This window comes from Arvicanthis niloticus, chromosome 17 (genome assembly GCF_011762505.2).
Source record: "Arvicanthis niloticus isolate mArvNil1 chromosome 17, mArvNil1.pat.X, whole genome shotgun sequence".
In the NCBI taxonomy this organism is placed as follows: Eukaryota; Metazoa; Chordata; class Mammalia; order Rodentia; family Muridae; genus Arvicanthis; species Arvicanthis niloticus.
Window position 1 is genome coordinate 12,789,593 of NC_047674.1, and position 24,188 is coordinate 12,813,780.

At 46.2% G+C, this 24,188-nt stretch overlaps 3 protein-coding genes across 4 annotated transcripts; all 3 read left to right on the forward strand.

Moving 5' to 3' along the window:
- The first annotated feature begins 203 nt into the window (after nt 1-203).
- Nucleotides 204-9,355, forward strand: LOC117722601 (olfactory receptor 6B2). The gene is made up of 2 exons (XM_076914750.1): nt 204-634; nt 4,439-9,355. Exon 2 carries the CDS (start codon nt 4,449-4,451, stop codon nt 5,385-5,387), a length of 939 nt encoding a protein of 312 aa, XP_076770865.1. The 5' UTR covers nt 204-634; nt 4,439-4,448; the 3' UTR covers nt 5,388-9,355.
- Nucleotides 9,356-10,211: 856 nt separating this feature from the next.
- On the forward strand, nt 10,212-16,007 carry LOC117722622 (olfactory receptor 6B2-like). 2 transcript variants are annotated; one of them, XM_076914752.1, is made up of 2 exons: nt 10,212-10,332; nt 12,644-16,007. In XM_076914752.1, the coding sequence occupies exon 2, from the start codon at nt 12,654-12,656 to the stop codon at nt 13,590-13,592; it is 939 nt and encodes a 312-aa protein (XP_076770867.1). In that variant the 5' UTR covers nt 10,212-10,332; nt 12,644-12,653; the 3' UTR covers nt 13,593-16,007. The 2 variants fall into 2 exon arrangements, with proteins under 2 accessions (XP_076770867.1, XP_076770866.1); XM_076914751.1 differs by having other exon boundaries at nt 10,219-10,541.
- A 660-nt stretch (nt 16,008-16,667) lies between these two features.
- Nucleotides 16,668-24,188, forward strand: LOC117722600 (olfactory receptor 6B2-like). The gene is made up of 2 exons (XM_076914753.1): nt 16,668-17,130; nt 20,647-24,188. The coding sequence occupies exon 2, from the start codon at nt 20,657-20,659 to the stop codon at nt 21,593-21,595; it is 939 nt and encodes a 312-aa protein (XP_076770868.1). The 5' UTR covers nt 16,668-17,130; nt 20,647-20,656; the 3' UTR covers nt 21,596-24,188.

Sequence of the window (24,188 nt, forward strand, 5' to 3'; positions counted from 1 at the left end):
GGGGTGCTGGGGACAAGCATCAGTGATACTAAAAGACCTGAGTTCCTCGCTAGCCCATGCCATCCAGCACAGGAGACCGGGGCTAATTGGCGGTGTGGGGCAGATACACTTTACCATGGGGTAATTGGGCCCTGGAGTCCCACGTCCTCGCACGTGGGGAAGGGAGCTTCCCTTCTTCCTCAGTGCCTCCTTTAAACCAGCTGTGGCTCAAGTGGGCCAGCTGCTCTCAGGATTAGTCCGGCTGCAGGTGTCTAGGAGTGACAGTGGTTTCAGCCTGCTCAGTGTGCCTCACTGTGGCAGGGTGAGGGTGAATCTGAAGGCTGTGGGTTGCTTTGATCACCAGGGCCAGGTTCCCTGAGACGTGGCTGTGTTTCAGTGCTAGCTTCTGACAGCTCACTCTCTAGCCCTCACCTTGGAAATGAACTGTATTCCTGTGTGGCTGCTGTTCTAACCAACCTCAAGGCTATTCCCTGGGATCTCTTCGAGTTCTGAGAGTGTAGTAAAATATGAGGCCTCTGCAAGTGCTTTCTCTCTACAGTCTCTGCCAAGTGTTGGAGTTAGGAACTGGCTTCCACTAAATCAGGAAGAATGCCCCATGCTCGGAGGTGGCTCATCCGAGCAGGGAGGATCTGAGGTGAGCACTAGTGAGACTTTAGGACAGTCCCTCTTTTCTGACACCTCCTCAACAGCCCTGGTGGCCTCCTGGTGACATCAGCTCTATTGTTACCCTGTGAGTGATTGAATAAATCACCCCCACCCCCACCCCCAGCATTCACCCTTACAGCCTGCTTTTAATACTGTGCTACAGAGTGCCTCCTCTCACTTGTGAGGGAAGCTGTCAGAGAACCGGGCTGGCTCACCTGCTGGGTGCTTAGTATAGGATGTGTTGGCATTGGCTGCAACTGCTTCCCTTGGCCTCCATCTCCTAATACTGTTTTGTTTTTTGCTTTTTTAGTTTTGTGTTTATTTATTTCTCTCCTTTTCTTCCTTCCTTCCTCTCTTTCTTTCTTTCTCTATTATTTTGGGGTGTCTGTGGGGAGTCTGATACTAAGTTGAACTAATTATTTTTGATAAGTAGAACTCTGTTTTGGGCATGGATTGTAACTGATGAGACAGTAACTCTGGACACAGACTTCCTTTTCTTCTTCATCCCCAAGCCTATTCCAACTGAGTCATCCTCATCAGGTGTGTGTGTGTGTGTGTGTGTGTGTGTGTGTGTGTGTGTGTTTGAGTATACACACATGCATGTGTATGTATGTATTTGTGTTTGAGTGTGCATACATGCATGTGTGTATGTGTGTGTGTTTGAGTGTATATACATGCACATGTGTGTATGTGTGTATATATGTATGTGTGTGTTTGGGTACACACACATGCGTGTGTATGTATGTGTTTGTGTTTGAGTGTATATACATGCACATGTGTGTATGTGTGTATATATGTATGTGTGTGTTTGAGTACACACACATGCATGTGTATGTATGTGTTTGTGTTTGAGTGTATATACATGCACATGTGTGTATGTGTGTATATATGTATGTGTGTGTTTGAGTACACACACATGCATGTGTATGTATGTGTTTGTGTTTGAGTATGCACACATGCATGTGTGTATGTGTGTGTATGTATGTGTGTGTTTGAGTGTGTACACATGCACACGTGTGTGTGTGTGCCTGTAGATATGTGCAGCCAACTCTGTAGTGGGGTTAGAAGTCCCATTAGCTGGTGTCTCTGTTCTATTTGCATTTTTCTTCACAGCTGATTTTTTTTTTCAGTCCTGTCCTTGTTCTATGTCACCTGGTGCATTTTCTTGTTTCCTTTATTTCTGTACGTCTTTGTTGTTCTTAAAGGATCTGTGTTGTGTTAAACAGTTACCTTGAAATGATTTGAGAATGTGCTAGTTACAAATGCTAAGGATAAAAGTCTTCTGGCTTTCTCTGTTGAAATGAGGCCAAACATATAGTTTGCTTATTACAATCTCAACCCTGACCCAAGTTAAAACACAGCTTGTCATTTTCCTGAAGAAGCAATATCTTGCATCGTGTATCTTCTCTGTTGGCAAAGACTGATGTGTGCTGCTTTGTCGATGTGCCAACAGCTCCTGCAGGACTGAGGGGTGTTTATTCCTGTCACATAGCCCTCTCCTGTAGGTAGCCCCCCCCCCCTCCCGTGATGTGCTTGGCCTCAGATTACTGTTTTGCCTCTGGTTAATGCCTGTGATACTTGAGTTTTACACTGAGGGAGGGTGTGAGCCAGAAGTTTGGCCAGTCACACACAGATGGCTCCAGGTCTGGGTACAACTGGTCACATACTCTCAACCCTCCGTGGAAACTGCCCTGTTGCATTCTGAATTCTCAATGCTCAGGACTGGAGACTAAATCTAGCCCAATTGATCTTCCATTTTATAACACATTTCATTCTGTCTAGATGCTTTCGGAGTCTTCTGCCTTAATCCTTGATGTTGCATTTGTGTGTGTGTGTGTGTCTGTCTGTGTGTGTGTGTGTGTGTGTGTGTGTGTGTGTGTGTGTGTGTGTGTGTGTGTGTGTGTGCTGCTTGTCATTTGAAACCTTCACTGCATCTTGGGAGCCATAGGCAGACTTCACTGATATTTTCCTTGAGTGTCTGCTGCTTTCGTTACTTTTCTTGCCACTATGATAGAAGCAACTGAAGAGAGGAAAGGTTTGCTGTGGCTTGTGCTTCCCTTCTCACAACATAAAGAATTAAGAAGCAGAAATTTTGAGCCTTCTCCAGAATCATATATGGCCTTCAATACCCGCTTCACCTAACCAAGCCATGTGTCCTGGCTGGGGACCAAGTATTTAAACAACAAGAGCCTGCAGGAGACATTTTATGTTTACATTCAAACATAAATGAAGTCCTTTGGAGGTCCATCTGTCAAAGGGCTGATCACACACAGCCTGGGGAGCTACGGTGGGACAGTGAAACCTTGGAGGTTGCTAGTAGGAAGGAGTTAGGTCACTGGACATGTGCTCCTGAAGAGGATCTGGGTCCCCTAGTTACTTTTCCCATGATCCCTACTGTCATGGGGTGGACAGCCTTCACCACACACTCTTACCAGGATGTGCTTAGATCACCACAGCCTCAGAGCAGCAAGGCTAATGTAAAAAAAAAAAAAAAAAAAAAAAAGAAAGAAAGAAAGAAGAAAGGAAGGAAGGAAAAGAAAAGGAGAGAAAAGAAAAGAAAGAAAAGAAAAGAAAAACCTTCTGAAACCATGAACCCAAACCAAGTTTTCCATTCTTAAGTGAAATTCCTGATACAGTAATTTGATGTGACTGGCAGGCCTGCCCTTTCTGATGGCTGGAAAATATTCGATAGTATTAAGCAGCAAACTCATTAGCCAGACTCACCCTGAAGGAATTGGGAGGCTCGTTAATTCCAAACCTTTGCTTTAGGTTAATAGAACAGCCTTCTCCCTGTAGCCCTGCATTTTCTCCTCAGATAGGATACCCTGCTTTTCCTTTCAAGCACTACTCTGCTCATCCTGTGACCTTTGCTTCTGTAGTCTATGAGAGTAGTTCTAGATAGTACCAGACACTGCAGCTTCCCACCTTAACAGTCTAGCCAACACCCACATGGGTCCACTTTTTCTGTTCTTGGTATTTCATGAAGAGAACAGTAGCCCTGGTGTTTTGATGCCTAGTGCAGCCACACCTTCAGGTAAATCCACAGACTGAAAGTGGAGAGAGACTCTCAACTGCAGTGAGGCATAAGGGGATGATTCATGTTACTTAGACATGGAAAGACTAAAGACATTCTTCGTCTTGTTGAGTCTAGCACAATCACTATTCTAGGCTTCCTCTACTTTTCTGCCTCCAGACACCAGGCTTTCCCTGACCCAGAATGGTGCTGAAATTCTTTCATTGTTGATGTCTCATGTGGTCTATAAAAACAGGAGTGGAGCTACCATTCTGTGCCTGAAATCCAGTCCCAAGGGAATGCCAGACTATAAGATCTCTATAACCTGAACTGACCACCCCAGAAGCCCTGATTACATCATATCTATTAAAAATATATTGTCTGAAACCAAACAAAGGTCTAACCTTTGCTAATGTGGAAGGAATGGCTAGAATCAGAACAGTAACTCCAAGTGACCCTACCAATCGTGAGCCATTTGCCTAGAGAGCAAGCACAAGGAGTCCGCCACTCTCTCATGTTCACAGATTTGCTGCATGGTTCCAGGGTGCAAATCACAGTCTCATCATCCCAATGGATAGAGAGTGATATGGGCAGTCTATTTCCAAGCCTAGCATCAGAGCTACATCTGGTATCAAGTACTAACTACATTTCTAGGGTTTTTTTTTTTTTTCCTTCCCTGGCATTTGGAGCAGCCAGGTGTGCCACTCTCTGCAGGTTTGGCTGCCTGCTTTTCCTGCCAGCTACCCTTCTCCTGGCCCAATGCCTTGTTGATTCTTTCAGGTGCTGAAGAATGCGGGGAGAGAACATCACCAAGGTCAGCACGTTCATCCTGCTGGGCTTCCCCACAGCCCCCAGGCTGCAGTACCTGCTCTTCCTTCTCTTCCTGCTCATCTACCTCTTTGTGCTGGTGGAGAACCTGGCCATCATCCTCACTGTCTGGAGCAGCACCTCCCTCCACAAACCCATGTACTACTTCTTGGGCATCATGTCCACCTTGGAGATCTGGTATGTTTGTGACATCATCCCCAAGATGCTGGACGGCTTCCTCCTGCAGAGGAAACGCATCTCTTTCATTGGATGCATGACTCAGCTCTACTTCTTCAGCTCCCTGGTGTGTACAGAGTGTGTACTCCTGGCTTCCATGGCCTATGACCGCTATGTGGCCATCTGCCACCCCTTGAGGTACCAAGTCATCATGACCACAGGGCTGTGTGTCCAGCTCGTGGCCTTCTCTTTTGCTAGTGGCTTCACCATCTCTGTGATCAAGGTCTACTTTATCTCCAGTGCCACCTTCTGTGGCTCCAATGTCTTGAACCACTTCTTCTGTGACATCTCCCCCATCCTCAAGCTGGCCTGCACTGACTTCTCTACTGCAGAGCTGGTGGACTTCATCTTGGCCTTCATCATCCTGGTGTTCCCACTCTTGGCCACCATTCTCTCCTATGGCCACATCACCCTGGCTGTGCTGCACATCCCTTCAGCCACAGGCCAGTGGAGAGCCTTCTCCACCTGTGCCTCTCACCTCACTGTGGTCACCATCTTTTACACAGCCTTACTTTTCATGTACGTGAGGCCCCAGGCCATTGATACCTGGAGCTCAAACAAACTCATCTCTGTTCTGTATACAGTTCTCACACCCATCTTGAACCCCTTGATCTACTGCTTGAGGAACAAAGAATTTAAAGATGCCTTAAGAAAGGCTTGGGGCTTGAGTCAAGCTCCACTGTAAGAGGGAGGGCACCTTCTGCTTCCAGAGCATCTCCTGAGCATGCCTCCTTGGTGCCGAGGCTAATGGGAACGCTTGCCACTGTTGTAGTGCTGAAGGTGTTTAGAGCATCACCTTTTCCTTTGTGGAGTGGACTTGATGGGCACTGTTTGTGTACTGATGCCGTCTTATTCCCTTGCATGTGTGAGCAGAGCGGGACTTGGTAAGATTGGATGCATTTTCTACCCCTTTAAAATTTACCACACACATTTCAGAAGGCAGTAAGCTCTGCTGGACCAGACAGGTTAGGTCTACAGCATCAGTAGGTCTCAGTATGGGGAAATGTGAAAACACTGAGACATAGCAAAACAAGCTCCAGGGATCCCCAAAGCACAGTGTATCTGGGAACTGTGAGAGTCCATAGACTTGTTTTAATCAATAGGGCATGCCCGGTAACAATTCAGGAAAACAGCTTTAGCTTTTTCTCTTCAGATATCCCTGAGAAAAATAAAGCTCTACTGCTGATTGTGTTGATCTCAGTTGACAGACAAGTGGGGACTGTGTATGTCTTCTCGGGACTGTTGCTTCCCTAAAATTCACCACAGTGCCGTGTCCCTTAACAAACCAGGAGACAGGCTGGGAGTGATGGCTTGTGGCATCTGAAGCAGAAGCTTGTACAGGAGGTTCCTGGGACAAGAAGATAGAAAATGCACAGGAGGCAGTTGAGGAGAACCTGGATGGTCCTACATTTTAGAACATGAGTAGTTTGTGTTGAAGGGTGGAGAAGAGGAAAGGAAGTGGCAGCAAAGCACTGAGGCAGGAAGCAGCTGGAATGGTGCAGATCACAGAGTTGCTGAGAGGGTTTAGAGTTTGGTGTTTACAAATGGGGGAGATGCTGGGTACAGAGTCCTATGCATGCACAAGTCTGGCCACTAAAGCTTAAAATTCCCGCCTAGGCCTACTTAACAGCTGCTTAAGAGATGAACAGAGACTGTCTGGGAGGAGAGACTGTGCAGGGGTTGTTAGACTTTTCTAGAAGGGATGAGTAGCCCTGGGATGAGGTGGTGAACACATGGTGGGTTGGGGTGGCTAGAGTTCAAGGGAGGATCTGGGGTTAGGGTGGAGAAAGCACATTGGTGCCCTAAAGCGAATAAAAAAAGGAGGAGACCCAAGTGAACGTGGCCCATCCTCTCTCTCTCCCTCCCTCCTGATTGAGGGTAAAATGAGACCAGCTGTCTCCTGCCCACACTGTCATAGCTAGAGCCACTATCAACACACTTTCTCCACCATGGACCTCACCCTCTAACTGCGAGCCAAAACCCCACTTATTTCTTTACATTGCTTTTGCCTGGTATTTTGTCTCAGCAGATAGAAGAGTAGTGAACACAGCAATATCTGTGGATAGAAAATGGAAGTGAAGTTTGAACAATTGGCTGCCTGTGATTGGCTGCCTGTGACTGGCTGCCTGTGATTGGCTGAAGCTGGGCTATGTTTCTTTTAAAATGGTATCTGTTAAATATTTATCCTGTTTCGTTGTTATCTTGCTAACAAAAGTTGTGCTAACCTGGAGATTCATTAGAAAAAAAAAAACTACAAAGATTAAAAATCATTGGGGATCCCAGCTTATCACCTACTACTTAAGATGGCTACAAACCAACCACTAGTTGCTCTGTAAATACTCCATGCAATGAGAGCAAAAAGCAGTCACTTTTATGTTTTATTTTTTTTAAGGGGGAGGTGTTGGTTGGTTGGTTTTTGTCTGTCTGTCTGTCTGTCTGTCTATCTGTTTACAGCCCAGGTACATCTCAAACTTAGTATCCCACCAAGAATGACTTTAAACTCCTGATCCTCCTGCCTCTACATTTCAAGTGCTGGGAGTACAGGCATGCATCACCACATGTGGCTTCTTATGTAGCATTTTAGTCAAGCTTTCTGCAGTGGCAAAGTTGGGGTATAAGTAAGAACAGTAAGTTTGTTTGGTGACAGACAAAAGAGCAAACTCAAAAGCAAAAAGGGACATGCAAATCTGCCGCTGTCTGTTTCTGTGACAGACACATGTTAACCCCGCCCCTCAGGAGTAGCTTCCACCTGTCTGATACCTGGAAGGTCTGACTTACACAGAGTCAAGGAGTTTTCCCAGTTTTCAGTCTGGTGTCAAACTCCAATCTCCTAGGCTCCTACTACTTCCAATACTGAGTTCCCCAAATCGCGGTAGATCTTTGCTCATTGTGATGGCCTTTTTGAATTAACAGTTGGTACTAATTTCATTTATCAATCATATGAGCCCCTTGATCATGTAGACGTTTTAGAGAAAGGTGATGGGCAGAAATGAGACAGTGTAAAAACCAAAATGAGGCATAAGTCAGCAAGAAGGCAGAGGGAGTTCATTTTACAGAAACCTGGCACACACCCTCAGGGTTTGGTATGGTGGGCTTCATGGAGTGTTTCAGCAGAGATCACATGCATAGGTTCACCCAGAAGTCTAGGAAGCTTCCATGTTATCTCCATGTAACAGTATGACACTAAAAGGCCATGTTTAGTGAAAATGACACCATGGATTTAATCTGGTGATTTCACATAGGTAAGAACTCAGACTTACAGACCCCAGGTCTTCAGTGTGTGAACTCCAGCTGTACAACACGTCTTTCCGAAGCATCATTCAGACAGGTTCCCAACTGTCTCCAGTGAACTTAGAAAGGCAAGCATCAACAACATCTACACTGTCAGAGACATCTCAATCTTCTCCTGGGATTGTAGGACAAGAACTCCAAGAGTACTTGCCTTCCAGGAAAGTTGTCTGACTGCTAGCACACAGCCCCCCAAAAATCAGCTGTTGTGATTTTTTTCTGATGGAGCAGAAACCCTAGATAAAGTCATCCATGACTGTGAGGAGGGAAGAGGAGGAAAGACTAAGACAGCAACAAGTAAAAGGGAAGACTAAGCCCACCACCAAGCCAGGAAAGTCCTGTCTGTGCCTTTGGGAAAGTTGTCCACCTACATCAAAGAGAAACTTGCCCATCTTCTCAGCATTGTCTTGGGTCTCCAGCAGATGTTCCGATTAGAAGACTGGGGCAGGGGTAGCAGCTTTGGCATTATCCACATGAACTACAGTTTTAGGGAAGGTGGTGATAGGGTTTGATACAGCTGCTGCCAGCTTGCCCCCAAAACAGACTTTCTTGGGTGCTGTGAGGAGAACTGGGTCTTTCAGTTCTGGATAATTAAAGGCTTGGCTGTTTTTGTCCTCAATTGGCAGATTGCAGGTTTCCTTCTCCAGCTGAAAACCCACCTGAACATTAAAGCTTCCTGGCACTTAGCAGGGTGAGGGAGGTGTGTGGGCTCCCAATGTTAGGGTTGTAGGGTTTCATGAACCATTTTCATGGGATCGGCATGTGCTTTCCAGTGGGAGTGGATCTTATTGTCTTTAAAGACTCTTACCATCACAGTTCAGTTGACTCAGTGAACTGAGAGGACTGACAGTCTGCAGGATGGAAGGAAATCTGCCAGCTACACATCGAACAGAGAATTGATGTCTAGGTATACAAAGAACTAAAAGTAAAAAACCTAAACAAAAAAAATCAAATAACCCAATCAACAAATGAGCTAATGACATAAGCAGATAGTTCTCCAAAAACTAATCATGGCAGTAAGTATATGAAAATTGTTCAGTGTCACCCACTATTAAGAAATGCAATGAAGTGAGGCTCAACATGTTTTTTCCTTAGACTTCTTTGTATCTAGGCATCTTTTTGGAAGTTGTACCCACTCTGAGGATGACCTGCTTAGGTAATCTTATCTCCTCAAGCCTTCAGAAAGCAGCCCAGAGATGTGTCTCTTCGTTAAATACTGGGGTTCACAGTCATGGGTTACTGTAAGAATGGGATTTGGGGCATGTGCAATATAAACAATACACTGCCACTGTAATTAGCTGGAAGTCACCCAACAGGCATCACTGTCATATCTCTGAAATCTATAAATGGTAACTCATTTGGAAAAAAAAAGTCTGTTTCATTTGTAATTAGTTAAAGAACTCATATCAAGTTCATTGTAGATTATCAGGGCAGCTTCCAATGCAATGACAAGATCCTCACAAGACAGATATGAGCAGCTTTGACACACAAAGAGGAAGAGATGGCAAGGCTACCACAGGCCCAGGGGCCAGGAGTCACCAGAACTGGGAGAGGAAGAAAGAGACTAATAATCCAGAAGTATTCAGATCCTAAAGGAAGTTGGGGGAAGAGGCCTGGAAATGTGGAAAGAAAATCCACAAGGAATAGCTTGACCAAAACCCTCCATAAAGGCCTCAAGATACATGAGCTGAGGAAGAGAGGAGACAGTATGAGAGATAAAGAGAACTGAGGTATGGACACCCAGGCCTGAAAGTGGAAGGCTTTGTGGGTCCATTAAATGCCCTCCCCCCCCGCCAGTGAGGTCCTGGGGGTCTGGACATGAGTCAAGATTTGCTGGATTATCCAGTACCTCTGATGTTTTATGATTCCTGAGAAATCAGGAGAGCCACCTCTGTGTTTACCACTCCCCCTCCTCCCTGCTATGGACCAGCCTGACTCTCAACACAAGCACTGGTATAACTGTTGAGGCCAGGGATCCTCACCACAGTGTTCCTCCAGTGGGGGGTACAGCAGCCTGCCAACCAGGCAAGTGGAACGGAAGCCAAGACACTCCACAAGTTGTCAGGCATTGACAGTAGCAGGGGTAGCCTGCCCCAGAGGCCCTGACCCAGCTCATTATCAGTGTGGGCAGCTTCATCAACTACAAGGGGGTAATTGGGCTGTAGAGACATAGGACTCAGGCTAAAAAAGCCATAGCTGTTCCTTCCTACATTTGAGGAGCCCACATAACAAGACTCTGTCTGAGACTCATCTACTCACTGTGGCCAGCCTGGGAGTCACCAGCCAGGAAGAGGCTTCCTCTTTGTTCCCAAAGTGAGAAGTGAGGCTTGTCAGAGACCCAGGTAGGAGAAGTGTCTGCTCCTCACACCAGACTTGCAACTATGATTTTAGAGTGTTCTGTATAAAATGCATCATAGAAGAGCTATGTGTCCGGTGTGGCTGAAAGCCCATCATCCATGTCCACATTGAGGCTGGGGCAGGATCACCTCCAGAGCTGCGGCACCCAGCATGAAGGCTCACAGTGCTACATACAGCAGAGGGTCTTGCATCTGTAAGTGCTGTGCAGAGTGGTCATCTGTGGGTACTGCAATGAGTGTATATTGATGAGTCAGTCCAGTGCTGTGTTAGCACTGATGGGTGCTGTGTTGAGTACGATCTGTGAGAATTGTGTTGAGTGCATATTTGGAGGCCCATGCTGAATACATAGTTTGGGATACTATGCTATGTCCTACCATCTAGAAGCATTGCAGCTTTAGGTAGCGTCCTTACTTAACTGAGTGGATCAGAATACGTCGGCTCCCTGCCATGGCTAGGTCCTTGTCCATCTGGTTCTACCATATGTGATAGTAGCCTCTGAGCACATGAGTATAGGCTGACAGCCGTCAGGACCCTCTCACAGACTTGCAGAAAACTCCTCGTCTGCAAACATCTTCCCTTCCTCTCTTTGTTTTTAATTGATCTGGGCTTGAACTCTGGCCAGGCAAGGGCATTCTCTCTGAGGCATATGGCAGACCTGGCGCGTGATGAGAGAATTCCTCTTCAGAACTCACGTGGCCTCTCAGTCTCCACAAGAACCATGAAATCCGGCATGAAAATGCAATCATTGGTATCCTGACCCACCTCTCTCTTCAAGATCACTGAGGACCATAGCCTGGGCCCTCACACATGGGCAGTTACTCCCTCACAATTAGGGAGACCTGGAGTTCAAAATCCAGTGTGGACCTGGGGTAGGAAAGGACATGGAAACTAAGAGGAGAGGGCCACACAAAGTGGGTGCAGCTGTGAGCAGGGTGCCTGGGCCCAGCCCTCACTCTGATGGCCATTAGCCTTGAGGAAGATGAACAAAAGACCCACACACTTCCAGAACTCCATAATGATTCTAAAAGAGACTGTTTAGTTGAAAGTGCACACAACCATGACCAAGGTCCTAGTGAAATGAGAATTCAGCTCTGAAGGGCCTCAACTCACAGATCAGAATTTTATCTGTGCCATCAATCCATTGTGAATTTTCACACCCACAGTGGTGGGCAGCTGCACCCTAACAGCAAGCAGTCTCGGGGTGTGTGCAGACCTGGATGGGACACGAGATGCAGCACCCCTAGACAATCCCAGTCTATAGGAGAGTCCTGATGGCCCTCCTCTGAGAATTTTATGTGTGTTTCAAAGTCCTCTGTGGCCACTTAGCTGAGAAGAAACACAGTCACACCCTAGACTGTGTCCAGGACCAAATGTTTAGATCCCGATGGCAGTGGCCATTACTAAACTGACTTAGAAAAGGACCTGGAGGGAATCATTCATCTACTGTGAGGCCAACCTTCCCCACTGTGACTTCAGACATTGTCCTAGACCTCCTCTGGCCCCTGTTTCTACATGTTCAAAGTAAGCTGGCTTTCCAGCTACTACTTCAGACTGAGGCCAAGGAAGACAGTGATGCTATTATCACCATGTGGAATGTGTGGGTTCCTTCTGGTATATGTGTGTGCATGTATGCATGCATGTGCGTGCGTGCGTGCGTGCGTGCGTGTGTGTGTGTGTGTGTGTGTATGTGTGTGTGTTCACGCTAATGTGGATGTGAGATGGAGAAGCAATTAATGACACTAGTGAGGGAACTTTGGAGAGCTCATTTAATCCCAACATCCCCTAGAATCATGCATTCTTGGAAGTGGAACATAATCCTAGCTATGTTCACCCTTAAAGAAGGAAGGCCATGGCCTCAGCAACACTCACTCACACTTCTAGAGTGGGACCTGGACTACTATTTTTTAACTTCTTAAAGACTGAGGTGAAACTCCTTCTATACCCCCTTCTGGATCCAGGGTAGGGGGCATGGAGTCATCAGTAGGGTAGAGTAGGCAGCATGAAACCCTCTACATCTAGTGCTCCAGGATGGGACCCCAGGGCAATATAGACACTGTAGATCCTGAGCATCTATCCTCAGCACTTCCTCTTCTCTATTTCCCCTCTTCTTTATGCACCCAAACACAAGTGCACAAGTCTTTCCAGTTTAAGACCTGACAGAAGAATGAGTTCCTTTCCCTGCTATTACAGGAACCAGGAGTGCTGTCTGTGTTAGAGCTGAGGTTACCAGCTGGCTCCCTGTTCTCCCATAAGCTGATGCTTGGCCCTTCCTATTGGCCTTTTGATCTTTTGCAGGTGCATAGGGATGAGGGGAGAGAACATCACCAAGGTCAGCACGTTCATCCTGCTGGGCTTCCCCACATCCCCTGAGCTGCAGTACCTGCTCTTCCTCCTCTTCCTGCTTGCCTACCTCTTTGTGCTGGTGGAGAACCTGGCCATCATCCTCACTGTCTGGAGCAGCACCTCCCTCCACAGACCCATGTACTACTTCTTGGGCTCCTTGTCCTTCCTAGAGATCTGGTATGTGTCAGACATCATCCCCAAGATGCTGGACGGCTTCCTTCTACAGAGGAAACACATCTCTTTCAGTGGATGCATGACTCAGCTTTATTTTTTCATCTCCCTTGTGTGTACAGAGTGTGTACTCCTGGCTTCCATGGCCTATGACCGCTATGTGGCCATCTGCCACCCCTTGAGGTACCAAGTCATCATGACCACAGGGCTATGTGTCCAGCTGGTGGCCTTCTCTTTTGCAAGTGCCTTCACGGTCTCTGTGATCAAGGTCTACTTTATCTCCAGTGCCACCTTCTGTGGCTCCAATGTCTTGAACCACTTCTTCTGTGACATCTCCCCCATCCTCAAGCTGGCCTGCACTGACTTCTCTACTGCAGAGCTGGTGGACTTCATCTTGGCCTTCATCATCCTGGTGTTCCCACTCTTGGCCACCATTCTCTCCTATGGCCACATCACCCTGGCTGTGCTGCGTATCCCTTCAGCCACAGGCCGGTGGAGAGCCTTCTCCACCTGTGCCTCTCACCTCACTGTGGTCACCTTCTTCTATGTGGCCATGCTTTTTATATATGTGCGACCCCAGGCCATTGATACCCGGAGCTCCAACAAGCTCATCTCTGCCGTGTACACTGTCCTCACTCCCATCTTAAACCCCTTGATTTATTGCCTAAGAAACAAAGAGTTTAAGGATGCTGTGAGACGGACCCTGGGATTGGATCACACTCTACAGTAGGATATTACATGTTCTAGAGTCTAATTGGGGGTAGAAAAAGTCTCTTCTATAGCACCTAATGTTCTTTAAATTTTTTTTTCTGGTAAAATCTAGCACTATTACAGAGCCGGCTACCACAATGAGCCTTTATCCAAATGTGTTTCATGACATGGTTGTAGAAAATATGTGTGAGCTCAGGTCCCTAGCTCCTAGGTAGATCCTAGTCACACTCTGCTTCCTGAGAACCACTGTGTTGGGTTCTAGTGCCACAGAGTAACCTGGATGTTTTGAAGGCTTTATGAAGGTGATCGTGAAGTACTTACACTTTCATGTTCTGCTTTGGCTCAGCATCATGTGTTTGGCGCCCCCTGTCTCACGTGTAACAGTGATTCATGTGTTGTTGCTTAGTAGCATTCACATATGTGTCAGCATGCAGCTCTGTGTCTTGTCATCGGCTGACAGTATTATAGACACTGTCTAGGTTATGTAATGCTGCTATATGCAATCCGGGTAATATTTTTTTTTTTACTGACATCCATGCAGTTCGGTGAACTACACAGAACTGTATCTGGGCTAGATACAAGAACCTGATGAAACACAAGGGCTGTGGGGGAAGGGGGCGCCAAGTTTAGCAGAAGCGTCAAAACTGTTTTCCAAACTGTACGTACCAGTTTCACTCCCATTAGCAGTGGAACAGACTATCAATGGTCCCACATCCTGTCCAAAGCTAGCGTTGCTCATGCGTTTCAAATTGGCCTTTCTTCTGGGCTCCAAATCTGTGTTTTCCAAATGCCCTGTTGTTCTTGTTTCTTTCCTTGTTGCTGTGCTAAAATACTTTGAGCGGGGAAAGGGTTTATTTGGCTCACAATTCCAGGTTACAGTCCATCATTGCTGGGAAGTCAATGTGGCAGGAACTTGAAGCAGCTGGCCACACCCACTGTCTGAAGCAGCTGGCCACACCCACTGTCTGAAGCAGCTGGCCACACCCACTGTCTGAAGCAGCTGGCCACACCCACTGTCAAGATCCAAGGGAAAGAAATGCATGTATGTTTGTATTCATCTCATTTTTTTTTCATTTCTTTATACTTTAGGATATAAACCTAGGGAATGGTGTCACCTACTTTTAGGCTGGGTCTTCCCATATCAACATAATCACCACAATCCCCACAGACAGGATCACAACCCAGCCTGATTTAGAGAACCCCTTATTAAGACTCCCTTTCAAGATCATTCAACATCGTGTCAAGCTGACAACTGAACTAACCTTGATGAACTACATTCATCTAGGGTGTCAGTTCATAGCTTGCATCTGTTAGCCGGCAGACATAGCACACAGGAAACGCTGACGTCTTCCTAGAATGATGGGTCTCACAAACCCAATGTTGCTCAGGAGGTATGCCAGTACACTGGGAGCAGTCACCTCACAGTCGTCTTTTGACCTGGATGACTTCTCCATCCCCAAGCTTCACAGAGTTGGACCTTTAACCAGAAAGCTTCAAGAGCGCAGGAATGACCAGACACTGAGCCCTCTGTGAGGCCATGCCTACACATCCCTTCAGATGCCAACTTTGTCCCTCTGTGAGGCCATGCCTATACATCCCTTCAGATGCCAACTTTGTTTTTTATCAAATCAGCAGCACAGGTGCTGATATTTAAGTAGATGGTTCTGAGGAGGCTTGGACTAGAGTGTGGGAAGCACTGGGGTTACTACTTATCAATGTTGGCACTGGCAGATGCAGCACACAACCTGCCTTGATGTTGACTGACAAATGTGAGCTTCATCTTAATGGTGGCAACATGACACGGAGACAGGAATAGAGTTTGTCACTCGGGGTTGTTTTGATGACAGTCCCACTGTATCTGAGAAGTTCTTCGTTTCCCTTATGGGTCCACAACGTGCCTACTCCACTACTGTGAATGTGTTTGGACACTGGCTGATTTGTCCTAAACCATATGATGAACATAGCACAGGAAGCTCCAGGGCTGGGCTGTCTCGAATCCTGAAATACTTTCTTTTGCTGGGGCTTGAGCATCTGGTCTGCCTGGTAGCCTCCTTCTGAGTCTTTAGCATAGGATGCACTAGGGAAGGTATGGCTGAGGACTGTCCAATACACTATCTCACAAAGCAACACCATGAGCCTCCACTTCTGACCCTCCCACTTGCTGAGCTGATTGGCTTCTCCATCATCAGGCAGCAGTAAGAGACAGGGTCCCCTTGGCAGCTGTGTCTTGGATGAAGGCTTTTTAGATGCTTTCCACTTGTGGGTTTCTATATGCATGAGAAATTTTACACAATCTTTGAAACATAGGCACATAAAATAGGTATATAAATCAAGTATTTATTGATATAAAACATACATAAATGCTTTAAAGACAATTCTTGGTATAGAAGAATCCCCCCATCTATTAATGATAAAGGCAGATTTGCATATTTAATCACATGGATGTGCTTGCTTATTTTATGCAAGGAATGTAATCTTGGGTAAATACTTGACACTGAAGGCCATAGAGAATCTTCAACTTACTCAGCTGACAAACGTCTTGCTTTTATAATTGTCACTCTGTGAATGCAGCTTCATATAAATATGTAGCACACAATGGCAGAAGTATATTTAGGACCCTGCCAGAAATTGCTGGAGATTCCTGGTCTCAAGACAAAATCAATTCAACACTTTTTTTTAAAATGTGACTCAAGTCAGTGACTCAAACAGTAATTTTATAAATCAAACGTTCTAATGCACTAATCTAATTCTTAGATGTTGTGGAATGACAATAGGAACACATGGAAAGGCTTTGATTTACGTAATTAAAACATTATAATTCTAAAAGAGCAGACAGGTGTGCTCTTACAGTGCAGATGCTGCAGTTCATGATTTGTGGTGGTCTGGACTCTGAGCCAGGATGTTTCAAGCAGAGTTCTTTGGTGTTGTGTGACACCAGAGCATATGCAGTACATGGTATTCATGGCGTGTTCAGGAAGACTGTTGTGAGGTTGCGTGACACAACACGGGAGAGCACTGTCAGCCACCCTGCATTCATTCGCTCTTTGTTAAGCGTGTTCAACAACCATTTAGTATTGTTAAATCTTTCATGATCCCCATGCTTAGCGGCAGAAATTTGTCTCAGATAGAACTTAGGAGAGGATGGGAGAATTCTGCAGGATAGAAGGATAGCTACTGAGAAACACAGGGTGTAGTTGTGGAGTCCAGCAGCCAGATGTCCGGGAGGGTGGAGAGACAAAGAAAGGCTCCATGGGCTCCTCTGGCTTGAGGGCTAAAGGGCAGGGGCAACATCAGAGGCAGCCTGCCTCAGAGGCCTGATCCAGCTCATTACCGGTATGGGCAGCTCCATCAGCTGCAAGGGGGTAATTGGGCCCTGGAGACACGGGGCTCAAGCTAAAAAGCCATAACTGTTCTTTCCCTCACTTGAGGAGCCCATGTCCTGATAGCCCATGTAAGGCTCAGAGACTGGTCACTGTGGCTAGTCTCAGAGTCACCAGCCAGGAAGAGGCCCCTCCTCATTCCCAGAGTCTGTTCAAGTGAGGCTTCCAGAGACCCAGGTAGGATGAGTACTTCTCAAGCCAGGATGATCTCACAGGGTAATTTTAGAGTATGTTGTATAATGTGCGTCATAGAAGAGCTTCATGTGTAACATGCATCCCATCATACATGTCCACATTGAGGCTGGGCCCTGAGGATTCACCTCCACAGCTGAAGCATCCAGCATGAAGGCTCACAGTGCTACAGCAAACGGTCATTTATAGCATCTGTACGTGCGATGCAGAGTGGTCATCTGCGGGTACTGCAATATTGATGGGCACTGTGTGGTTATGCATCTCTGAGTACTGGGCTGAATGTGTGTGTGTGGGTTGGGGGCTTAGTCTGATGAGTACATGTTCAGGACTTCTGTACTAAGTGTATATTGATGAGTCCTGTGTTGAGTAACCACGGATGGGAGCCATGTCAAGTACAGATATGTGAGAACCGTACTGAGTGCATAGTGTCCAGGACCAAATGTTGAAATTGCAATGCCAAGGCCATTACTGAGTTAGCTTAAAGAGACATGGGCTGGATGGTCATTTTAAATGCTGCTGAGGTCAGTTCTCAGCCTTGAACACACTAGTGTTATACAGTAAGAAACTGCTACCTTGAGACAGTCCACAGCTGTCACAAGTTTGGGTTCCTACAGGATACTCAACCTTGAGGGCAGGAATCACTATCCCAACTGCAGATCTGTCCTGTGCCGTGTATTTTCTAGATGTTTATTTTCTATTCCTTTCTGTGAGTTCCAAGCTTGCTGAGACAACCTTACAGACAGCCATGAAGCTATCCAAGAAGCACTCACAGAACACACATGCACACGCACACGCATGCACACACACACAAAGAGAGAGAGACAGAGAGACAGAGAGAAAGAGAGAGACAGAGCTCCCTCCTAGATACAGGGAAGCCACAGGACCCTCTGTTATACTTCCATCACTGCAATGACCTGGGTAGGCTAAGTACTGGGTTCACCTGTCTCTTCTTTTCCTCTCTCTTTGCCACTAGTACCCAAGGCTATTGCCACTGAAGACCACAGCACTTGGCTTAAAACAGCAGACATTTGCTCTTGAAAGTTTTGGGGATCAGAAATTCAATATCAAAATGTGGCAGGATTGTTCTCCCGCCTGACCCCTGATCCCTCTCTCTGCTTGTTCTTGAGTCTGGTGACTCAAAGGGTCCTCAGGCCTGTGGCTGCATGATTTCAACATCTGCCTGAGTTTTCATGTGGCTATCCTGTCCCAGATGTCTATTCTTTGCTATCTTTCATAAAATCAGTGTCATTGAAGTTAAGGTCCATTATCAAGGAGGTCAGAAATTTGTGAAATCTTGAGTCTGCTTTGCGACCATCATGTGTCTGCTATGACAGCCAACAGGAAGGAAGGAATCCTTCCATGCTCAGGGCCCAAGATCCCCTTACTGGGACGCTAATGGCACAGCCTTCCTAGGAGACACTGCCGCTTCCCAGCAAACATGGAACCACTGATGTCAGCTGGACATCTAAGTGTTCACATGACACCTTCTTTTTGCAAACCAAAATTCTGGGGCTAGAATCACAGTGCCTCAGGGAGCACTAAGCCTAAAAACTGCTTCTCCAGACTTGACTTTACCACTCCCTATAAGCATGCAGCTGGCTGGCCATCAGCACTGGCATAGCTTCAGCAGCCTGAGCAAGTGCCCATCATTCTAGTCTGCCTTCAGATTTGGGTTCTACCTCATCTCATCAGTGCACCTAGATGGGCTGCAGCTGTGGGGCTGGACACACACACACACAGGCCTTCCTGTGAGGTGCCAGGGGTCGTTCATGGACAACTACAAAGGAGAGACGTGAAGCCTGAGCTGAGCGAGTATGGCTATCAATGGGTGGTGAAGGAGGAAGCTGGACAGCAGACCCAGTCACTGGCCCAGAGGTCAGCAGACCCAGCAGGATAGGAAAGCTGTGGGGATGTGAATACATCAGTGTGTGAGGACCAGCCTACACAGTCTTCTAATCTAGAGGTGGCATGTGTTGTGGATGTTTGTAGGAAACAGCTCTGTGCCTGTGTCCACTGCCATCCTAGTACCCGCAAGAACTACCTGTGTCTATGGGGGCCTGCCCAGGGCCCAGATCCATCCTCTTGAATGAGCAGTGGCCTTGGCATTGGTTCCTCCATTATTGAGAGCTGGTGGGTGTTTGTTACTCCATAATCCCATGTCTAGGATCCATATTTGGAGGGGCAACAGCTACTAACTTTCCTCCTGCCTGGAAGTTCTCCAAGAATGTGAGTAGTCTCTAGAGTCTCCTTCTGCTCCCTGTTTAGTTCTGGGTCAGCTTGGTTGCCTGGTATCCAGACCTTGTACCAAAGCTTACTGCCTGAGCTGTAGGAACCTTGGAGGCCTGCTCCATGTGTGTTCACATGGCTATCTCTACATTTGATCTCACTGTCCACCCTGAGTTCAGTCTGCTCTGGAACCTTGCCCAATTCTATCAGTGCTTCTGAGACCTATAAGACATGAGTGGACAATCTCTCTGTTCCCATGAGCGGACTAGCTTCTGCAAGTAGCAATACTAATGGAAAAGCAGTGGTGCCATTATGAACCTGTGGAGCGGGTCCTCAACCTTTCTAACGCTGCAACCCTCTAATACAGCTCCTCATGTTGCGGTGACCCCCAACCATAAAATCATTTGGTTGCTACTTCATAATTGTAATTTTGCTACTGTTATGAATTGTAATGTAAATATATGATATGCAGGGTATCTGATATGGGAGCCCCTGTGGGGATCAAAAACCCACAGGTTGAGAACCACTGGTGTGAAATGTCTGGATGTGTGGGCAGATGTGAGTTCCTCCAGGGTGGAGAGGGGTTGGAGTGATGTAGAGTGGGGTAGGGAGGAGGTGGTCATACAGTCAAGGAGCCTTGGGGACCTCACTAAGTCACAGCAATACCCTAGGCTGTCATACTCACAGGTCCAGAGAGGCAGAAGCACACTCCTCTGTAAACTCTTCCTTCCAGACGAAGGAGCAGAGCCCTGTCTATATTCACCTCTACAGGGTAGCACACCCAGCCCGGTCTATACCAGCTTTCTTTCTCCATGGTAAACGTTTATGATACAAAAGCATAGCAGAGCAAACTACTTTGGCACCTCAGATTCAAGGGAAAATATATAAACTAATTATTATCATGTCTGCCATGATTGAACAAGGGGGTGGGGGCTGATAGTGGCTGGAAAACTCATGCCCTTCCTAGAATATAAAACTCAACCCAGCAAGACAACTAAGAAACCCATTTCAGATCCCAGCTACTCTCCTCATTGGCCACTGTAGGTTTCCTATGTCTTAAATATCTAACTTCAACAGTTCCCCTTATCTGTCCTCTCTTCAGTCCGCACCCAAATACAAATGCACAGTTAAAGACCTGGCAGAATAAATTCCTGTCCTTGCTGCTTACAGGAACCAGGAGTGCTGTCTATCTTCCGGCAGAGATTACCAGCTGGCTCCCTGTTCTCCCATAAGCTGATGCTTGGCCCTTCCTATTGGCTTCTTGATCTTTTGCAGGTGCATAGGGATGAGGGGAGAGAACATCACCAAGGTCGGCACATTCATCCTGCTGGGCTTCCCCACATCCCCTGAGCTGCAGTACCTGCTCTTCCTCCTCTTCCTGCTTGCCTACCTCTTTGTGCTGGTGGAGAACCTGGCCATCATCCTCACTGTCTGGAGCAGCACCTCCCTCCACAGACCCATGTACTACTTCTTGGGCTCCTTGTCCTTCCTAGAGATCTGGTATGTGTCAGACATCATCCCCAAGATGCTGGACGGCTTCCTTCTACAGAGGAAACACATCTCTTTCAGTGGATGCATGACTCAGCTCTACTTCTTCAGCTCCCTGGTGTGTACAGAGTGTGTACTCCTGGCTTCCATGGCCTATGACCGCTATGTGGCCATCTGCCACCCCTTGAGGTACCAAGTCATCATGACCACAGGGCTGTGTGTCCAGCTCGTGGCCTTCTCTTTTGCTAGTGGCTTCACCATCTCTGTGATCAAGGTCTACTTTATCTCCAGTGCCACCTTCTGTGGCTCCAATGTCTTGAACCACTTCTTCTGTGACATCTCCCCCATCCTCAAGCTGGCCTGCACTGACTTCTCTACTGCAGAGCTGGTGGACTTCATCTTGGCCTTCATCATCCTGGTGTTCCCACTCTTGGCCACCATTTTCTCCTATGGCCACATCACCCTGGCTGTGCTGCGTATCCCTTCAGCCACAGGCCGGTGGAGAGCCTTCTCCACCTGTGCCTCTCACCTCACTGTGGTCACCTTCTTTTACATGGCCATGATATTCATGTACGTGCGACCCCAGGCCATTGATACCCGGAGCTCCAACAAGCTCATCTCTGCCGTGTACACTGTCCTCACTCCCATGATGAATCCTTTGATCTACTGTCTGAGGAATACTGAATTTAAGGATGCTGTGAGAAGAACGTTGGGACTGGGAAATACTCGACAGTAGATATCAAGTATTCTCGAGAGTAATTCAAACAAAACCTCTTATACCGCCCAATTCTATTTAACACTTTAATGAAATTCAACAAACCTGTAAAACTGCCTACAGTAATGAACTTTCATCCTAATATGCTTTCTGGGTGTGGACTGAGGGAACTAGCTCCCAGGTAGCATTAGAGTTCACCCCCCCCTCCCCAATAACCCTCTCTGCCTCAAGAGGACCACTATGCTGACTTCTAATGCCACAGAGTAACTTGAGCGTGTTGAGTTTCATTAAGGTAATCATGAAGCACTTAGATTTTCATGTTCTGCTTTGGCTTGGCAGTGCTTCTGGGTGTCTCCCTGCCTTTGCATGTAGCAATTCATGTATCATTTCTTCATTATATTCGCATGTACATCATCATGCAGTTCTGTGCTTTGCTATTGGCTGACAGTGTCATGGATGCTCTATAGGGTGTGTAATGCTGCTATATGGAATCCAGGTAGTATTTTTTTTTCTTACTGATTATCTATACAGTTTGTTGAGCTGCACAGAACTGTATCTAGGCTGGACCTAGGTACATATAAGCCTTATGTGTCTGTAACCGCTGCAGCACAAGGTGTGTGTATGGCCAGGTTTAGTAGAAACTGCACAACTGTTTTCCAACTGCCTGTGCCAGTTTAGCTCCTGTTGGTAGTATAGGAGAATCCCAGTGGTCTCAAATTCTGGCCAACAGGTACTTGTCCATGTTCATATGTTTCAATTCAGTCTTTCTTCTGGGCTCCAAAGGTATCTCACTCTGACTTAAATCTGCATTTTACAAATGCAAATGGTTTTCTGCTGACATCAATAGAGTCTCTCCCTGTCCATTTGAATATAAATTCTCTTTTCCTTCCTCCCTCTGTCCCTCACTCCTTTCTTCCTTCTCTCCCTCTCTCCTTCCTTCCCTCCCCCTAGCACCTCTCTCTTCAGACCCTGTCACTGAAGACAGACCTGGTTCATGCCAACCTGTCTCTTCCTGCACCAGTACTACAGGGTTTCCGGAATGTGGCTTTTCATGTACCATGAGGTCCAGATCCATTAGCATGTCTTCTAGTCACCTGCTTCTAGTCTAGGTTGCCTTTTTTTTCTCCTGAGTCTTCCAGAAGGGAAGAATTATACATCTTAGAATATGCTTGTCAACTCAACCGAAGAAAGGCTTGTGGGTTCGTATTTGTGGGACTGTGTTGAATCTACAGGTTAATTTGGAAACGAATGTTATATTCACAGTTTTGAGATTTTTTTTTAACTAGAAAACAATGAGCACCTGTCTTCTGGTACCATCTCAGTTTCTTAAAACTACCAGGTAGCTTTGGTTAACAGTCCTTCTTTCCAGTGCTTGAATTTCTAAAACCTATAACACAAAAAGTATCCCTTAAGTTTACATTTTAATATCCTGTTAGTTTATTATACCACACACAATATAATTTCAAGCTTTTTCTTAAGAGAATGGCAGATTTATAGAAAGTCGCAAAGAAATATGCCAGGTAGTAGTCCCATGTGTCCCTTGCCTGGTCTTTTCAATAGTGTTGTCTTGCATGACTGAGGTATAGCTCGGTGATGGGGCACTGACTCTGGCATACCCTGCTGCACTTGTTCAAGTTACATCAGTTATGCAGATTCATGTGTCACAGGATTTGCACATTTGTGGCGATTGTGGACACAGTGTAGTCGGGGGCAGAACGTTTCCAACACTGGAAAATGTCTGGTGGTGTTGATTTGCAGCCATATCCTCACACTGTAGCCTCTAGAAGCAGGTAACTTCTTCTTCCTGTGGTTTTAGTTCAACACACATTATGATACAAATGGAAGCACATCATTTGACTTTTAGGGTGTGCCAGCTACCATGCCCAACCCTGGATTATTTCAAATGTGAATTTACGAAAGCTGTTTATATAGTCTAGACGCTGGTCTGTTGTCAAATACGTGCTTAGTAAATATTTTCTCCGTCTGTAGTTTGTCTTCCCAACCTCTTAAGAATGTCTTTCCCAAAGCAGGCATTTCTGGGCTTGATAAGTCTAGTTAACCTGTTTCCTTTTTTGAATTATGCTCCTGATATCAAGTTAAAAATATTTACCTACTTCTAGGCCCAAAATGTTCCTATTTTTTTAAAAGCTTTGTAGTTTTACATATGATATTCAAATACAGGATCCATTTTGAGTGGTTAAGCTTGATTTTGTTGCTTTGGTTTTTGTTGTTGTTTCCTTGTGCTAAGGTTATTGAAGGTTCATCTGCTTCCCACAGCTAGCCAGTCACTTTCCCACTGCCTGCCATGGAACCATGTTTGCACTGTTGTAGAAACAGCTGAGAATATGTGTGCTGATTCATTTGTGGAAACTCTTTTTGCTTCGTTGGTTCTTGTTCTATGAACACCATAGCCCTCCTCACCACTACATGTTCTTGATTTGTATCAACACATAATAAAACTCATTAATGGAAGGGTAATTCATTCTTCTTTTTAAATTCATTATGACTATTCTAGCATCTTTACCTTTCTGCAACCTAATAAAGCTTGTCTCTGTCCATTAAAACATCCTTGTGAAGGGTCTAGTTGGATCTCCATTAAACTTAGAAGACTTGA